Genomic DNA, 19,060 nt, shown 5'->3' with positions numbered 1-19,060 from the left:
ATGTTGATTCATGTTCAACTATAAACTGCATGACAGTAGAGACCTCCACTTCCTTTGAATACTCCCACCTCAGAAAAAAGTCTGAGCAAATATATGGGCCTTCCAGCATGTCCTGAGCTCAAAAGACTCTGCTTTCTCTCTCCCTCTGCTTATCTGCAAACCAGAGTCTAAAGGCTAGATTCACAGAGGACATAGGTATCTAACTGCTACTTTAGGTGCCAATGGCATTCACAAACCTCCTGCTCAGCTGCTATCTGAACTTGTAAGTGCCTAAATTCCCCTGGTACCTACCAGTGAGCATGTACAAAACACCCTAAATCATGACACAGCTGAGCTGTTTGAGAATCCCACCAGGGTTAGGCATGAGCTAGGGTGTCAAACTAGGTGCATGCCTACCGGTTCAGGTCTTGTATAAAAGAGAGCCAACAGTTCAAGCATTGTTGTGGCTGCCAGGCATATTTGTGTGTCATTATACTAAACAGACCAATGGATAAAGATGTGGGAGACCCAGCTCTGAATCCCTGTTCTGCCTGATTGTAGGTTTCAAGTCCCTGCTTCAAATCAATGTGGGAGACCTGGAAAGCGCCCTAACCACGAGGCTGTTGGATATCCTGGGATCAGTCTCTCTCAATCTCTCCTGCTGAAGCTGTTCCACTTTGTATTATTAAATATTACTGGAACATAGTCTTGACGCTGACTCTCTTATTTGCCATGGACATGGCTTAACCAACTACTAGCCTATTCATTCTCTCAGAAATTCATTCTCTCACTTTTTCTTTCTCTCTGGCTCAATGACTAAGTATTTATACACAGTGGAACCGCTTCAACAGAAGAGACAGAGAGTGTTTCTACACTAAAGTCAACCTTAGGTCGACTTACAGTCACCTCAGTAATTACTGCAATGGTGCATGTCCTCACCAGGAGTGCTTCCATCGGCCTCAGCTCCACTGGCAGCTCCTTGCTGGGAGCCCAGCTACCTACCCCACATGCTCCCAGGCTACCGATGGGCTGTGGGAGAGACAGATTTTATTTCTTCCCCCGCCTGATGTGTAGCAGAGATTTGAATTCGAGTCTCCCACCCGAGTATCCTAACCACTGAACTTGTCTTATTGAAGCTGTTCCACTTTTTAAATAAATGGCCATTGAACCAGAGAAAGAATGACTATATATCCCAGTGGCTAAGGCACTCTCCTGGGAAGTAGGAGTCTCAGCTTCACATCTCAGCTCCACAGTTAAGCAGAGTGGACTTGAACCTGGATCTCCAGCATCCTAGGAGCTCTAACCACTGCAATAAAGATTATGGGAGGCTGGTTCTACTATTATTACTACTTTTCGTCTTTGTGACTCTAGCTCAAAGATTGAGATGGCCCTGCCACCTGCAGGACATTTACACGAGATACATATTAGTTTGGGTACCTTGGCTGAATGTCACTGGGAGTAAACAACATGAGAAAGAGGCAGGCCTCTAAGGTAACTAGGAGTCAAAGTTTTGGTCTTAATCAATACAACCAAAGCTTATTTAAAGACAAAGAGAGAGAGAAATACCAGTCAGAGTGATATGTAGGGGGAATCAATGTAGGGAGAGGGGAGTATTTTGCTAGAAATACAGCATGAAATAAGTCATTAGACTATTTGAAGCCTATAAACAGTGGACCTCATCCTTTGGTCCTTATACATACAAAGTTCTAAGTCTTCACTGGGCAGTTTGCTTGAATAAGGACTACAGGAGTAAGTCCTTTCACACTAAGGGCAGGTCTACACTACAGAGTTGCATTGGTGCAGCTGCATCAGTGCTGTAGCGCTTCTGGTGAAGATGCTCTAAGTGGATGGGAGACAGCTCTCCTGTCAGCTTAATTACTTCACCTCTGCGAGAGGCAGTAGCTATGTCAGCAGGAGAAGCTCTGCCGCTGACATAGTGCTGCCTACATGGGACGGGTGGGAGGTGAAGGTTGTTAGAATTATGTTGCTCAGAGGAGTGATACACCTGAGCAAGGTAGTTATACTGAAGTAAGTGTGTAGTGTAGATCTGGCCCAAGCAACTGGAGCGAGGGTTAGATAGCTTCTCTTACTGTTCTTCTCATGTATGCGTCGCCCTTCACAACACTGAGCACTCTCAGCTCCTGTTGACTTCAGCAGGAGTTGAGGGCAATTAGCACCTTGATTGGTCCTCGGCTGGATTCATTCATTTTTAGAAAGAGCTTTGAGTTTACATAAATAGTTCCTTTCGTCTTGCAACATTGTAAGTGGTGACATTCTAAAGGCTCATTAAGAGCATAAATTTAAATAGCTCCAGCACAGAAGAGAAAGTACAGCAGAGAGCTGTCCTCAGTGCTGAAAGTGCAGTTACTAAATAAACTCAATTAACAATATTTTCGTTCCTGGCATCATGAGAAAAGAACCTTGAAGATACATCATGCCAAAAGAAAATAAACAAGGCAAGAGACAAGGAAACTAAGCGAGTATACTAGAGAACTCCAAGAATTCTATTATTTCAAAGTGAAGAAAATGTTGCAAGTTGCGTAATGATCACAATATAACTTTTGCATGTTTGTACACCCAAGAAACAGAGCATACCATCCACAGAAAACTATCCATGGTCAACCACTTACTCTGAGGTGCAACTCATGACTTCCGTCCATATTAATGTGTGTGCAGCCAACTGACAATGCAGAGTGCTGTGTAAAAGCTTAATGTTCAGGTGTTACACTATCAATGTCAACGTTAACCCAAAGAACACATACTCAGTAACGGGAGGTTAGGCCCCTAATATACACAGAACGTACTTCTCCAAATGAAGCTTAAAAAAAAATTCAGGAGTGTGCACATTACTGTTTCCAGTTATAGGCTTTATGGATGCCCCATATTTGCCCCTTCGCATCAAGCAGTTAAGCACACCTCCAACCTTGATTTTGGGATGCTCTTGCCATTTAACTGTTGTGGCCCAGTGACTGTGCCATGAAGAAATATGTTCAAACTCCACTAATGTCTCTTTCTAAAAATAGTGAATATCCGCATCACCTTTCCCAGTAAAAGTACAAACATGGTTTATTGTCAGTAGTCATGTTCTGTATTCTTGTAATTTAATCAGTGGATCTCAGCTCGCCCACCTACAGTAATAAGCCATTGACCCTATGGTTTGTGACTGGATCAATGCGCTGCTTAAGTTTTGGACACCTGGAGGCCTCGTGCATTAACAGGAACAAACTCTTTAAACTTACTTTAGACATGCTCAATTTATCCTCTCGTGTGTTGATTATATTAGCAGACTGCTTTCCTTAGAAAACCTTGTCCAGCTGCCTACAGCAATGAGCAACAGAAGGTTAAGTATCTGGGTCCAGCAGACATTTTTAAACTGCTTGCCTGGGTATTTGAGGGTCTTCAGGTGCCTTCTACAGTTCAGTTTGGGTAATCTGGCTCATCTCTATTTTCATCTGTAGAAATCCTAGCTGAACGTGGCTTGGCAAGTGGCAGCATAGACACTGCTGCCCACTGTGCCTCCACTGCTTAGGCTGTTGGGTGGACATTTCAGTGGTTTCATACTGCTGTCTCTCTGGACATAAAAATGTTCCAGTCTCCAGCGTTCCCAGCTTTTCCGAAACTCTGTCTGAACCTTACACGAGCAAAGGAGGAAACAAAGGCATTTAATATAGAAAGAATCAAGTCTTGAAATAATCCCATTTTGGGACAGGAAAAAAATTTAACATCACATTATTGAAGGCCATTGGCAAGGTTTTAAAGCTCCCTTATTATTGCTTCAAATGGTCTCCCTAATTACCTTATTGGTCCATCACACCATTATTTCATAAGTAAAATAATGACAGCACTTACTCTTATCTCTATAAATAAACCTGTTTATGCTATGCAGCGGGCACCAGCAAACCTAGTCTATATTACCTTGCTCCAAGCAGTGCTCATCTGCAGTTCTGAAACTGTTCTAAATATGGTCTGGCCCTGTCTGCACCTGCAGTTAGTTTTTAGCTCCAGTTCAGCAGCAACTGTTGCACATACCCATTCTCAGCAATGAATACATTTTCCTAATGCAAACACAGCCAAAGTGTCCAAGGTCTTGTCTATCCTTACAGTGCCGCTGTAACGCTTAGTGAAGACTCTACCTTGGTGTAGGTATTCCACCTCCCTGAGAGGCAGTAGCTATGTTGATGAGAGAAGCCCATTGACACAGTACTGTTTACAGAGGAGTTTGGTCGGTATAAGGGGTGTGGATTTTCCACACCTCATAGCAATGTAGTTATACTGACATAAATCCGTATTGTAGACCAGGAGCTAACTTTCCTTCCATGTTTTAAACTGAAAACACCTAAAGATCTGAGATTACATTCATCCCTGTGTAATTCCGTTGATTTAAATGGTATTACATCTTGGATGAATTTGGCCCTTTGGATTTTCAACATGTTCATTCCACAAGGCAAAGAAATAGCAACTATTTACTTCAGCAAACAGCAGGCTCAAGAATTGCATCAGTAAAGGATAAATCCAATAGAAACCCTCATCTAAGTTTTGAGCTCCCGATAGGTTCTTGACAATAATAGTGAGTTAAAGAAAAATGTCAGTGACGAAAGATACCTTGACAGTGTCCTTCCAAACAGCATTACACCAGATATTGAAGGACATTACACAGTATCTTTGATTATGCAGTGCAGTTAAGCATAAGAATCTATGTGCATAAAATAAACCATTGTGCTTAGTACCTTCATACATCAGTTAATTGTCATATCTTAAATTGAAGCATGGGACCAGAATATGGCACATCCAGATGTGGAAGCTTAGCATGCATGAAACTCGCCATCCCATGTCTGCTGTAATGGACTAATTTTGACTAGTGTGTCTGAGTGAGTCATGTCCTCTAGTTCCTGGGCCACAGAGAGGATAAGAAACCTACTAGAGGGGTTAGTTAAAAGAGTTGTTCTCTGAGCTACCAACTGCGCCTTAACTGAGTTTTTGGAATTAAAAGGCAATGGTTCTGGTTCCAAGTTCCTCAGAATAAAGCAGAGATACTGTTTAAGGCAAACTGATGGGGTCAGCTATAATCTCTTTCAAAGACATCAAACAAATAAATTTCCAGCACTGAGTTCTACCGGATCCACAAGGTTTCTTATGTATTATTATATAATAATATAGAACAAATGGAAGAAAGGGGAAGTTGATAGTAATGAATAATAAATCAGAAGCTAGGAATTGTAGAAAATCAATAAGAGAAGCAAAGGGACACCAGGAGACATCTATGGCCAGCATTCTTAACAATATCTTTCTTATTGTCCTTAAATATAATAGGAACAAAAAGAACCCTAACAATGATATTAGTCCATTACTAGATGAAAATGATAAAATTATCAATAATGATGCAGAAAAGGCAGAAGTGTTCAATAAATATTTGAGGGGGGAAAACAATGTGATCATATCATATAACACTGTTTCAATTTCACTAGTAGCTGAGGAGGATGTTAAACAGCAACTACAAAGTTAGATATTTCAAAATCAGCAGATCTGGATAACTTGCATCCAAGAGTTTTAAAAGAGCTGCCCAAGGAGCTTGCTGGACCATTAATGCTGATTTTCAATAAGTAATTTCAATAAGAAGACTGGAAGAAAGCTCATGTTGTGCCCATATTTAAAAAGGGTAAACAGGATGTTCCAGATAATTATAGGCCTGTCAGTCTGACATTGATCCTGAGGAAGATAATGGGGCCGCTGATTTGAGACTCAATGAATAAAAAATTAAAGGACAGTAATACAATAATATCTTTTTTGATTGGATTACAGGTATGATTGATAAAAGTAACAGTGCCAGTGTAATCTATCAAGACTTCTGCAAGGTGTTTGACTTGGTGCTACAAGACATTTTGATTAAAAAACTAGAACGATATAAAATTAACGAGCCTCATATTAAATGGATTAAAAACTGGCTAACTGATAAGTTTCAAAATGTCACTGTAAATGGTGAATGACCATTGAATAGTTGTATTTCTACGGGATCCTGCAGGGATTGGTTCTTGGCCCTACACTATTTAACATTTTTCTCAATAATGTTGAAGAAAACAAAAATCATCACTGCTAAAGTTTGCAGATGACAAAAAAATTGGGAGAGCCGCAAATAATAAAGAGGACAGGTCACTGATAAAGAGCAATCTGGATTGCTTAGTAAGCTGGGTGCAAGCAAATAGTGTGCGTTTTAATATGTTTAAATGTAAAACTACACATCTAGGAACAAAGAATGTATATTATACTTACAGGATGGGAGACACTATCCTGGGAAGCAGTGACTCTGAAAAAGATTTGCGGGTCATGGTGGATAATCAGCTGACCATGAGCTCCCCAGTGTGACACTGTGGTCAAATGGGCTAATGTGATTCTTGAATGCATAAACAGGAATCTCAAGTAGGTGTAGACAGATTATTTTACCTCTGTATTTGGCACTGCTGCAACCACTGCTGGAATACCGTGTCCAGTTCTGGTGTCCACAATTTCAAGAAAGATATTGATAAATTCCGAGAAGAGCCACAAGAATGATTAAAGTATTAGAAAATGTGCTCCACAGTTATAGATTCAAGGAGCTCAATCTATGTAGCTTAACAAAGAGAAGGTTTAGGGGTGATTTGATTACAGTCTTTAAGTAACTATGTGGGAAACAAATATTTAACAATGGGCTCTTCAATCAAGCAGAGAAAGGTACAACACAATCCAATGGCTGTCAGTTGAAGCTAGACAAATTCAGATTGGAAATAAGGCATACATCTTTAACAGTGACAGAAATTAACCACTGGAACAATTTACCAGTGGTCATGGTGGATTCACCATCTCTGACAATTTTTAAATCAAGGCTTTGTTTTTCTAAAAGATCAGCTCTGGGAATTGTTTTAGGGGAAGTTCTATAGCCTGTGTTATACAGGAGTTCAGACTAGATGAACCTATGAAAAGGTTGCATCAAAGAAACTTGCAGGACTCTGCCCACAACTATCCCTGAATTATGTAGCCTGAAACATTTCCCATAGTCTGTGTGATGAGAAATCACCCTCTAATTTCCTCCAGTGGGTCATTACTGTATGCAGGAACCCTAGAACAAACCTAAACTGATAGAATTAATAGTTCAAGACCATTTTTGATTTCTTTTTTCTGCAGTGGATGCTGATATGGCAAGCTGGAGCTGGTCTGGTATCTCTCTTACCTCATTGTTGATAAAGCAGTAGAGAATCGCCACCATAAGTCCCTGAAATCCAACAAGACAATAGAACAGCAGTCAGAAAAACTGCCCACAGAAATGCTCCAAGTTTTGCTAGTCAAACCTGCAGGGGGAGGAGAATCTCATTCCAACATGGAATGCTCCATAGTTAGAGGAAGAAACAGAAAAGTGGATGAGAGTTTATTCCTCTCCGCTGAGAAAAATCTTGATGACATAACCCCAAACAGTTCTCACAGGACAAGCATGTTTTAAGTTCCTCCAACCCTTGCTCCTTAAAACTCTCCCCTTTCCCTGACCGTGGCCTATAATACTCCATATATCAGCAATTCATGGGGACATTGAAATGCAGGTTGTAGGTGGCTGTGGGAAGTTTAGAAGAATAATGGCCACCCACCACAAATGGGGAGATTCCTATAAAGTGGTCACATGTGAAACAACAGCTGAAAAAGAATATTACAGAATCCCCCACATCCTTTCTATCCATATTCCTTAACTACCTCTCCACATGCACAGTTACAGTCAAACAGATGTGCCTTTCAAGGGCCAGATTTCCAAAAAGGTATTGTAGCAGCCATATAATTTGCCCTGGGTGACACCATTACAGTTTCCCAGGAGACCATAGGAAATTTTTGTTTTTAGGTTTTGCATATAAAACAGAAATTAACATGTGGATGCAAGGGTCAGATCACTGCTGGAGATCTAGAAAGCACTAAAAAGGAGTGTGTGTGGATGCCAGGACCGGGACTCTGGCCACCTGATTTTAGCACTCTGGCTACCCTACTTCTCCTAGGTTCATAATCATCTAACATCTGGAGCTGAATTAAGAGAGAAATTTAGGGTAACCGCCATGAAAGACAAACTGGTCTCCAGCAGCATTTAACAAACAAACTGGGTTGAATGTGTGTTTCCTGGGTGTTACCTGGAAGGAGTTGAAGGAGAGTTCACAAAAGAGCTTCACAAAGCGTAGCATTCCTCTGGCATGCTCATCAGTAACAAAGGCAAAGATGACCTCATGGGTCCCCAGCAGCGGGATCAGAGTCAATGTAGACTTGGCCAATCTAAAGTAATAAAGAAAGGGAAGTCATAGCAGGCAGTATAGCGGCTACGGATTTAGCACAGAAATCTGGAAGTTAGGACTCCTTAGTTCTGTTTCTGACTCGCTGAGTCATCAGGTGACCTCAAGCAAGTTATTTTACCACAATGTGCCTGAGTTTTCCCATGTGCCGAGGAGAAAATGTTTCCACGTGACAATATGGGGTTGTGAGGATTAATTCAATAATGTTTCTAAAGCACATTCAGATGGTTGGCTCAAAGGCACTATGGGCATGAAGAATACTATAAATTACTGTATAAAGAGGAGTGCTGACATTGGATTATTTAGTATTCCTTAGCACTTACATAGCACATGACATCTTCAAAGCACTATAGCTAACATTAACTGTAAGTCACTGAGCTTTGTAAAATGAGAGACGTGAACTTAAAGTAAAAGGGAATGATTGCTGACACTTACAAGGCAAGCTTCAAAGACCAGGGACCTCAGTAGTGAGGGAAAAACCTAAGTAAAACATCTCCCAGTGCAAGGGCAATGAGCAGAGATATGAATACACAGGAGAAGAATGCTTCCAAAATCAATGGTTCTTAACACTGATGAGGGGAGTAAGGCACTGAGCAACACAAACTGGTAATGAAATATGCCAGATCCCTAAGATGGGAATTCCTAGGCTGCCTGGGGCCAGAGAACCAGCTCATATGTTATCAGCATCTCATGAGGAGTTGTCATCTGCAGACAAGATGCAAGTTGTTCCTCGAGGAAACGGGAAGTAAAGGCTTCAATGGAGTCTCAGGGCTCTCAAAGTCTACTGAAGGCAGGCTCTCAATTAGTTTGGCACCCTGGATGCTGTGTTTCAAAATGATATGTAAGCAGAGAGATGGAGAACCAAAGCAGCTATTTACATCAGTGTGCACTTACAGGCAAGCGGGAGATGTAGGAGCACCAATGGACCTAGGCAGAGGATTCCATGAAGTGGCTGAGAGGGTGGTTTAAAAAGGAAATCTAGCAGCCACACTTGTCTTGCAATTGGGGCTCTGCACTGCCGCCTGAGGAAGCCAGGGTCAGCCTCTTGCCTCCTTATATGGCAGAGACTCAACTTGCTCTGGGACACCCATGGGGGAAAGGGAGAGGCGCCCCATGTGGCTGTTCAGCAACCCCTCTGGTTGGCACATCAACAGTGCTAATAGGTTCAGAAGGGAGTCCCAACATGGTTCTATTCAGCTAGGAAGTCTTGCAAAAGTGAGAGAAACACCCTTGCGGGGAATAAAAGGCCAGTTTCCCAAGATTCTCCCAAGATTCCCAAATTCTCTGGGGTAGGCAAGAAGTTTCCCAACAACTTCAGCCCCTCCACGCAGGAAAAGGGTTTTGCTGCCATCAAGATCTCCATGAACAAGAGGGGTGGCAGGGAGGAGAAAAGAGAAAGTACTGAGAGAGACAAGGAGAAACTACCTTGCCTGACACCAGCACAAATAGGCCCAATTGCTTTTCAAATACTCTTGAATCTAATCCAGTGCATTTCTAGGGCACCTAGCCTTGGTGTATTTAACTACCAAACAACAGCTATAAAGAACACAGCAAAAGTGCAAGACCTTTCAAACTGCATCAATGCCTTTCACTCCCTCCCCACCTCCTCAGGAAACGTCAGAAAGGAGAAGTTACCACTAACTTCTTGGAGAGGAGTGAAGAGGAATCCCTGGCCTCCAGTTTTGTTTTCATCATGGGAGTCAGTCTGATCTTTCTAGGCTCTTGGAGTGAAGATGGAACTTTTCAGGGCTCCCACCTAACAACTGTCAATGCCCCTTCAAACTGCAAGGATAGGCTACAGGACTTCAGTATTCCTGGGTGAAGACGAGGAGCTCTTTTGCTAGGCAAGTCTTCTCCTGTTAGAGTGAAACTCTGCTTATAGTGAAGCTTTTTGGGGTGTGTTGCCACAAAACCAAACATCACTCAGAGAGGGCCCCACTGTGTCAAAGTTCAGGATCCGTCAACTTCCCTATCATGAGGGTCACAGAGGTTGTGATAGCGAGAGATAATGTGGACCCACATCCATCTTCTCTCTCTTAACCCTCCAAAATGAGTCCCTTCTCCCAAGCTGAGCACCAAATACCCATTAGACAGCCATGATTTCACGTGCAAAGACAGGCTGGCAGCACAGAAAGAGATTAACGATTGCTATGGTGAACTGTTATAACAGAGAGAACAAAATGTGATTAGAAAGGGCAAGGTCTTTAATGTTCTCTTGGTCCTAGACTTAGCCACTCATCATATCAATGTTTAGAGAGTCCTCTATAGAGTTTTACTATTAAGGTGTCGGTGACATATCAGGGCAAATCCAGACTAGTGGGGGGCTGGTCCCTTGTTTTGGGCCCTTGAATAGAGCGTCATGATGCTGCATCAAGATATCATACTGTTCCACCAAAACATGACAACAGTGGGTCACAAGGTATTGTGATGACCCAAGTTGTCATGCACCAATGCAGTATCATGATATGCACATCATTAGGTGGGACAAGTTTGTGTGCCTCCCAAGATTAATCTGGGGGAAGGATCTTAAAGCCCCAAAGACACAGAAACCAAGGGCTGAAGAATATGCCCATGAATGTTGGTGGTGTAAACAGCTGTCCAGGTGAGCCCAAACAGTCCACATGTAAAGAAGTCTGCAAGGTAAAAATTAAACTCATGCAGTAAGCCTTACATACTGTACTAGACAAAAAGTCACATAAATATGCTCAGAAAACTGAGGACACATAGGTCATGATAAGAGGGCACAGTAACTAGTGGAGAGGGAAAGTAAGAGCAGTGATGGAAACAAGGACAACTGTGTTTTTCTCTGTGTTTCTTAAAAATAATTGTCAAATGGATTTTTTTTTCAGTGCTCATGGTAGGTTCTAGATTGACAGCCGCAGAAGACTAAGTCCTCCGTTTAATCCATACAGCAGGTACAACAAAGGCATTGATAGGGCAGGTTTACCACAAGCTCTGTACCCACCAGTAGGCTTCATCTGTGGTCAGTTCTGGACTATCATAGTTACGTACAATGCCTTCTACATGCCACCCAGTGCTTGAAATCTTTAACCTCCTATGGCACTCCACTCCCGCTTGTCTCTCCCTTTTCAAAAAGCACAGCAAGTGCTAGCTCACCAAATAACTTACCTGCATTTTGTGTCCGTTTTGCACATCAGATTTGCTTGCAGCTTGGAAATGATGATGCATATAACTCTGATAAAGATCAGGAAATTCACCTGGAGAAAAGAAAGAAGTAGCTGACATTGTTATCAGGAAATATATGTGCAAGACAAGACATATGAATGAACATACGCAGTGTCAAGGTGTCTATAGACAGGGTCCTGTGTATTCCATGATTCTGCAGCTGCAGAATTTGCTATGGAATTCAGCTCTTGCCACAGAACCATGCTCCAGAATCTGTTTCTAGCTTTTACAATTGGATAGTTCACCTTTAATACGTAAGCTGAGCATAAATCAAAGAAGTGATGTCTGCCTGAGTCTGCACACAGCTGAAATCAGGAGTTCTAAGTGGTGTAAACTCTCTTATTCATTCCAGTTCGTGGCCTGTGATCTCCACAATTCTGATTGAGGAATCTGGCATTTTTCTAAAATACCATGGAATTTGTCATTTTGCTTCAGACAAGTGGTCTGGCACTGTGTTTTCAGCCAGAAACAGAATTGGTTTCACATGATCATGTTTCTGAACTGAAATGAGGACCAGGAACTCCTCAGTTTTCCTATAGGACAGTGGCCAGTGGGCATCACCCATACATCTTTCATACTGACTCTCACATTTTGTCTCTACCATTAACCCATCCCACCATGCAGTCTCTCATCTTTGGCTCCCAAACCCTCCTTATAGTTTCCTCCCCATTATTACATGTGAAGAGAAGAGCTGCTATATAGTAGCTTTGTTAGCAAAAGCATATCCTCCAGCATTGAATGCTCCGGTCTCTCCATTTGTCTTATTACATGTATACTGGATCCCTGTATCTGCTCCTGGTCACTCACCCCAATGGCGATTAGAATGGGCAGTCTGATGATCAGCCAGTAATTCATGTTTTGGTTTCTGGTCCAGCAACTGGGGAGGTTAAACACAAAACAAAAAGCTAAGAATATGCATGAAGTCTCTTCTCTCTCATCACATGTCTCAGCAATGCAGATGATGAGAACTAGATAGCAGAAAGGCACATCATGATGACATGGAAACAGATGCAGCTACTTGTGGTTCTTAGAAACATCTGAATGCCTCACGCTACATTACAGCACTCAACTAGATGCTGTTAGCTTGTCTCTCTTGCACTCTGATGACTAATCCTCCTACTTAATTTTCTATCATTGTGAAGATTTACAGCATTGAATCCATGGTCCAAATGTGTCATCTGGCTGAGCAGGAATTTGTTAAAAATCAAATATTTTGCTGCATGGTAGCTACCCTCATCTTTCCATTCAACACTTTTCTTTAAAAAAATTAAATCTTAAAAGTGTCAAAGTAAAGTCTTCTTGTTACTTGGCTGTTTATGAATATCCTATACAACACTGTATCTCCAACAGGGGTCCGCCGGTCCCACTGATCAACTCCTCTCCTTCCCTCAGCTCCTTTCTCCTCCTCCTTCGTCTATCTCCCAGAGGCTACTGAAGCCAAATGGAGATTTTAGGCGCTAAAAGTCCAACGGTGCGGCAGGGCTCCTCATGGCTCCCAGAAGTGGCTGGCGCATCTCTGCAGCTCCGGGGAGGGAAGTGCCAGGAGTGGGGCAGAGGGTCTCTGGCACCCCAAGCGCCAGCTCCACAGCTCCCATTGGCTGGGAACTGCAGCCAAAGGGAGCTGCAAGGGCGGTGCCTGCAGGCAGGAGCAGTGAGCGGAGACCCCGACTTCCCCTCCTAGGAGCCGCTGCCAGGTAGATGTGCCGGTCACTTTCAGGAGCTGCCCGAGGTAAGCGCCGCCTGGCTGGAGCCCACTCCCCAACCCCCTGCCCCAACCCAAACTCCTTCCTGCATCCAAACTCCCTCCCAGAGTCCGCACCCCCTCCCGTGCGTGCACACCCTTCTGCACCCCAACCCCCTGCCCCAGCCTAGTGAAAGTGAGTGAGGGTGGGGGAGAATAAGCAATGGAGGGAGGGAGGATGGAGTGAGCAGGGGGTGTGAAGAGGTGGGGTGGCAGTGGATCCTGGGGAAGGGATGGAGTGGGGTCAGGGCCTGGGGCTGAGCGGGGGCAGGGCTTGTGGGGGGTCTCTGAAAAAAAAATTAAAAAAGTGGGTGCTTGGGTTGCTAAAATGTTTGAGAACTGCTGCTATAGAAGGGAACTGTGTTTCATTGGTCAGATTTCCAGTCTCTCTCTCACTCCCCCCAGTGTTAAGATTAAGCATCTATATTTAAAAAGTACCTGTCTACTCACTACAACCTGGGCTATTTAATGGAGATCAGGACAAAGGGCATATTCAGTTCTTTCAATATATATGTTGGTTTCAGTCCCAAAGAAATTTTCAAGAGAAAGTTATGAGCAAGTAGCATGCAGGATTCCTAACATTTTCATAAACTGGAGTTCATAACTTTATTAATCTATCAAACCAATCAACATTATTAAAAGGCACCAGTTCTTATCAAACCCAACAGATTAAAACAAGGTGTTTCTACACCACACTGTTTCTGAGATATGACAAGCCATAAAGAGTAAAAAAAATTTCCCAATAGATTTTACACTTGACTTCTTTTCAAGTCTCATCTGCCAAAAACTATAGTAATCTATTCACCCTGCATTAGCCACTTCATTTATCCCTGGCACAAGAATATGCCAATTACATTTTGGGTGGTATTAGTGGGGGTAAGAAAAGGAGACTTGTAATGGGAAAGCTAGCTTCAACTTTAACCCTGGAGATCCTAGCAAACCATAAGATATGCAGTTGCACCTAGATGTCACAGTGATGGAGACATTAAAATACCACATAGAAAAGTGAAGCAGCTAAGCTTGTAGCATCACAAATGTCTGTATCTGGCAGATCTCTGCTGTTTTTCAACTATATTTCATTTTGGTGCACACAACAAATATATTTTTTCAGCCTCTCGGTTCTACCACCAGACCCTGTTCTACAGTACTTTAGCCACTGATGAATAGCAAGTGTGTATTTTGAGAATAGTCAGTGCAGCTTAACTGGAACTAGGTTAACAGGAGAACCACTTCATTGCCATGTGTGAGCGGGAACCAACTTCATGTAGCCTTTAAAATTAATTTTATGTGGATACTTCTGAGACATGCTGGATAACAGGCATGGCTGGAAGCAGAGTTTTAATTTCTCTTGAGTAGCTGCAGTAGAAACAGAGAATTTTTAAGGTTCCTAGTAGTGACAAAGACTGAGATATGGTTCTTTATATTAACTCTGCTACATTTATACGTACATTAAATTGTTTTCCACAGCACAGATCAGCTTTAACTATTTTTAAATTTATACAGATTTATGCAATTAAAATGCCATTACAATGCAATTAGCGTACCAGCACAATTAAAGCGTCCAGAAAATAAACTGACATCTGTATGTGATTCCTTGTCTATTTGTACTTTCTGGAGATGTTACAGTAATAGAAACATCAACATCTATCGTGACTTCAATCTATTCACTGGCAACTGAGTATGCTCACAGCCTCTCAGGCCATGTTTAGCAACTCACAGCATTTGGTCCCTAGTGGGGAAGTGATCCAACTAACCGAATACCACTGCAAAAACTCTGCTTGTGTGTCTCAAGTTTGTATTCCTTTAAAAAAAAAAAAATCTTCAGTGCACTTCTGTCTTGGTTTGGTGCAACTGAACAGTCTGATTTTTAAAAAAGCTGCAACCCAGTCCCTGAATTTTGCATCCGCAATTAACTGATGGTGCAGATGTGGGAGTGTGGGATGAATGTAAGTACTAGACTTGTGGGTGCACTCCTATAATTAAGAAACATAACCTGTGTTCACTTCCACCCACATAAAATTGGACCCACAAAAACAGAGATAGATTTTAAAAAACAGGGGAACTGAAAATGTCTTCTTTTAATAGATCAATTATTTTTAATGAATGGCAGTTTTTAGGGGAACTTCACAGTTGTAGCCATAATTGTGGCAATCCTAGTCAGGCGGGAAGGAGACAGTTTGCAAGTAGATCTGTCCTTGCAGGCTACAATCCTTTATTCTGAGTGGTTACATTCTCAGGATTGCCTAGAACATTGAGCCATTGTAGCCCTGACCTTATTTATTTCTAGTTATGCCTCATAACTGGGGAGATAGTTGAGTCACAAATGAAATTTACAGCCTTCTGCACATCCACAGTGGCAGCACTATGGCAAATGGCATGAAAGATATCCCTAGACGCACTAACAAATGCCATCCTGAGGCCTGAGGCACAGAAATCTTGCCCTTCAGAGAGGAAACTGCACACGGTGATTTATTACAGTATTTTACAAATATTTATAAAAGATTTAGAAAACCTAATAAGATGCAAAATTGCCCCTTTTAGGGTCTGCTGAAGGCAGCCAGCAACAGTTTTCTTTAATAGAAATCATAAGTCAGCTCTGAGCATTGCATAATGCAGAAAGCTGAGGGAGAGCACTTTGAATACATTTTCCACACCAATAGAAAGTTAGGCTGTTCAAGCTCTTTAAAGCTACAGATCTGCCCAGAGGATTCAGGGAGCCTGGGGCAAAGCAATTTCAGGGGCCCCTTCCATAAAAAAAAAGTTGCAATACTATAAAATACTATATTCTCATGGGGGCCCCTGTGGGGCCCAGGGCCCAAGGCATATTGCCCCACTCCCCCATCCTCCTCCCCTGGGCGGCCTTGTAAAGTTATACTAATCATTTGGATAAAACTTGCAACAGATCATTCTTATTACAGAATACAGTTGAGCCAGACCTGGACAGAACAGTCAGAAAACCCTAGGATTACTTTAGCCTGGAAATGAGAAGAGTTAGAGGTGACTTGAGCAAACCATTTTGTAATATGAAAGACAAATAAAAACTGATTCTTGATATCCCATCCCTTGAATACTCGGTCAAGTGGAGAGTCGATACAATGTTGGGCCCAACTACAGTGAATGTTCACACCGTATTGGTACCTGCCTAGGAAAGGACTGTGTTTAAACAAGGTTTTCTAGGAAGGTGCAGCGGGGAAGGTACACTGAGTGGCAACAGGGCCCAAAAGGTGGTAGGCAGAATTAAAAATAAATAGTGTATAACTGTTTATCAGTGCAAAGGACATTGGCCATGCATCACATTATTTCTATGCTCCCAGCCAGTCCCTATTAGAGCAAAGCTGCTACTAGCCTGTTGCTAGAAATAAACTTTGGTAAAATTAAATGATGTCACTGATTTTTCAAATCAGCAGCTATGGTGAAAGTTAACAGAAAACAAGTATTTCAAGTTCTACAGCATTTCCTTATGCAATGTAGTCAACCTGTGCAATTCTCTGCAATGCAAGGGCAGCCAGACAGACAACATGGCTGTATTTTATAATGGACTGAATAATGGAAGCTAAGACAAGAATGGATAATCAGATCTCTGCTGCAGGGCATAAGCTGATCACTACAGGGGTCAGGAAGGAATAACACAGAGAACTTTGTGGGAGGTTTTGGCCTTCCTCTGAAGCATCCTGGAGAGGCTATTGCCAGAGGCAGACTATCAAAGATAGTCTGATTAGGTATGACGACCTCTACAATGGATATTGTACCTGCTGAAAAACAGATACAAATGTACCTCTCTTTGACCTGCAGAGGAATAGACAGACATATGGAAAATTCTGACCAGGAATGAGCTTGTGTGTCTTTCAGAAATGTTATGCAAGGGCTTCATACACAACATAAGCAACTACATGGGATTTCAGCACATCAGCCATTGCCAAAACAATCAAATCAAACCAAAAATGACCCCCCCCAACACAAAACACTCCACAAATGAAATATCAGCTAGATATTAGAACTGAACCAACCCCTCATCTTCATAAAGGTACTTGACAATTCCCCAGGGGATAACAAACAGCATTGGTACACCTGAGAAGAGAGGAGACAAGATAGATACTGACAATCAGAAACAAGGAAAAGCAGGAAGGACTAAAACCTCATATGACTAAGAGCAACATAATTAGCCAGTGACAAGTTTGCAGCACCTATCCAGTGTACCTATCCATCACTGTTCCAGGTCAGCAATGCTGCTAAGTTACCATCATGCAGCTATTTAGTGGTTTATATAAAATGAGTTAGGGGGATCAGTCTAGTTCCGAGTGGACAGGTGTTTGTGTGACAAAAACCACCTCCAAAATTGGCACTAATTGGAGCTCCTGTTGGCAGCTTTCATTGAATGGGCCCCGGAGACCAAATTCGGGAGCTCCAACTAAGTCAGAGTGAATACAGAGTGGGAGGTGTTTTCTGGGGGAAGCTTGCAGTGCTGTTATACAGACTCAAGGCCATCAATCCAATGCCTTTCACTTGCATTACATTTACTCACATTTAAATATACACTTAAAAAGTGCATCTGTCAACTGATAGTGCTGGAAATGTCCAGAAACAATGCAAAGGGGGAAAATGTTTCATTAGACAAAGAGGGATGAAACACTGTCCCAAGGATGAATAAGGTGTCACATTTCCATAATTTCTCTGTGAATCTGTCCCTCCTTGCACACCCTTTCAGGTTCTTTACCCACATTAGTGCCAAGTAAGGTGGTGTATACATGGAATGTATTTAAAGGTGGTGGTGGGGAAGAGTAACAACAGTGTTATGATTCGCAGTGGTCTGAAAATCTCAAAACAGTATCTGCAATGTGAATTATGCTGCAATAACTTTCAGTTGTGTTGTACTGTATTCTTTCCCAGCCACCAGGAGAGCGGAGTGTTACAAAGAGACAAAGGTCAGTTACCCTCCCTTGTCAGTAAGGACGGAATGAGAAGTAACAAGCAGCAGCAGCAGCAGCAAGGAAACTTTCTGAAGCTTTCTATAACTAGAGTAATCATAAGGACAATGGAGTGAGCCGGCCAGGGGGAGGTTGCCGAATCACCATCACTGGAGGTATTCAATCCTGAGATTGTGCAGGCATCTGTAAGGATGGGCTAGTGAGAACGGTCTATGTGGCCCCCCCAGTTTGGGCTACAGAGCACCTCCTAGACGACAGGGGGTGAATTACAGAGTGCACTAAAATGCTGCCCTGTAACTTCCCCTTATGGACGCTGTGGGCACAAACTCAAAGTACCTGGTTTGCATTAATATAGTCGTTGTCAAACAGGACTGCATTAATGTAAGTTAGGTACCTGTTATTTTGCACCCACAGCATTCATATAGGGAAGTTACAATGACGCACGCTAGGATGCGATGCAATTAACACCCCCACTGTCTGAACTGCAGGGCCAGGTAGACAAGTCCCCAGTTGTGCTAGGATGCCTAGGAAGTGGCTTAGGCGACCCACTGCAGATCACTTTCAATCCCAAATGAGTCTTTGATTCATGGAAGCTATTAAATTAGTCTTTGAATTTTTCCCTTCTTGACTTTACAGGGAATTAAGGCTGGATTAAAAGTCACCCTAATATGAAATTTACAAGATGAAACATGAACACTCTGAGAGAACAAGATATATTTCAGTAAAGGAACAGATGTTTAGAGTGATAAGTGCTATGATTTGTGGAGATCTCCATAGCCTGGATACATCAGAAATCTCTCCATATTTAATTGCATTACTTGATTTTTTGATTTGGTGAGATTCAAATTATTAGTGATATATTTTAAAAGGGCCAAGCTAGACAAAGCCTGTCATGACTGAACCACTTCAGTATTCTGATTAGAAAGTACTCAATTAAT

At 42.3% G+C, this 19,060-nt stretch overlaps 1 protein-coding gene across 1 annotated transcript in view; it reads right to left on the bottom strand.

Moving 5' to 3' along the window:
- Window positions 1-3,024: 3,024 nt before the first annotated feature.
- Window positions 3,025-19,060, bottom strand: part of GLP1R (glucagon like peptide 1 receptor) — a 57,328-nt gene continuing 41,292 nt past the window's right edge. Inside the window, exons 8-13 of the mRNA XM_030558358.1 lie at window positions 17,205-17,265; window positions 12,264-12,333; window positions 11,400-11,488; window positions 8,115-8,253; window positions 7,181-7,222; window positions 3,025-3,610 (exon numbers count right to left, since the gene is read on the bottom strand). Coding sequence (XP_030414218.1) covers window positions 3,443-3,610; window positions 7,181-7,222; window positions 8,115-8,253; window positions 11,400-11,488; window positions 12,264-12,333; window positions 17,205-17,265 — 569 coding nt within the window. The 3' untranslated portion in view covers window positions 3,025-3,442. The remainder of the gene's footprint in view (window positions 3,611-7,180; window positions 7,223-8,114; window positions 8,254-11,399; window positions 11,489-12,263; window positions 12,334-17,204; window positions 17,266-19,060) is intronic.

The sequence above is a fragment of the Gopherus evgoodei genome, chromosome 3 (assembly GCF_007399415.2).
Source record: "Gopherus evgoodei ecotype Sinaloan lineage chromosome 3, rGopEvg1_v1.p, whole genome shotgun sequence".
Taxonomy (NCBI): Eukaryota; Metazoa; Chordata; order Testudines; family Testudinidae; genus Gopherus; species Gopherus evgoodei.
This window is presented reverse-complemented; position numbering and strand designations above follow the sequence as displayed.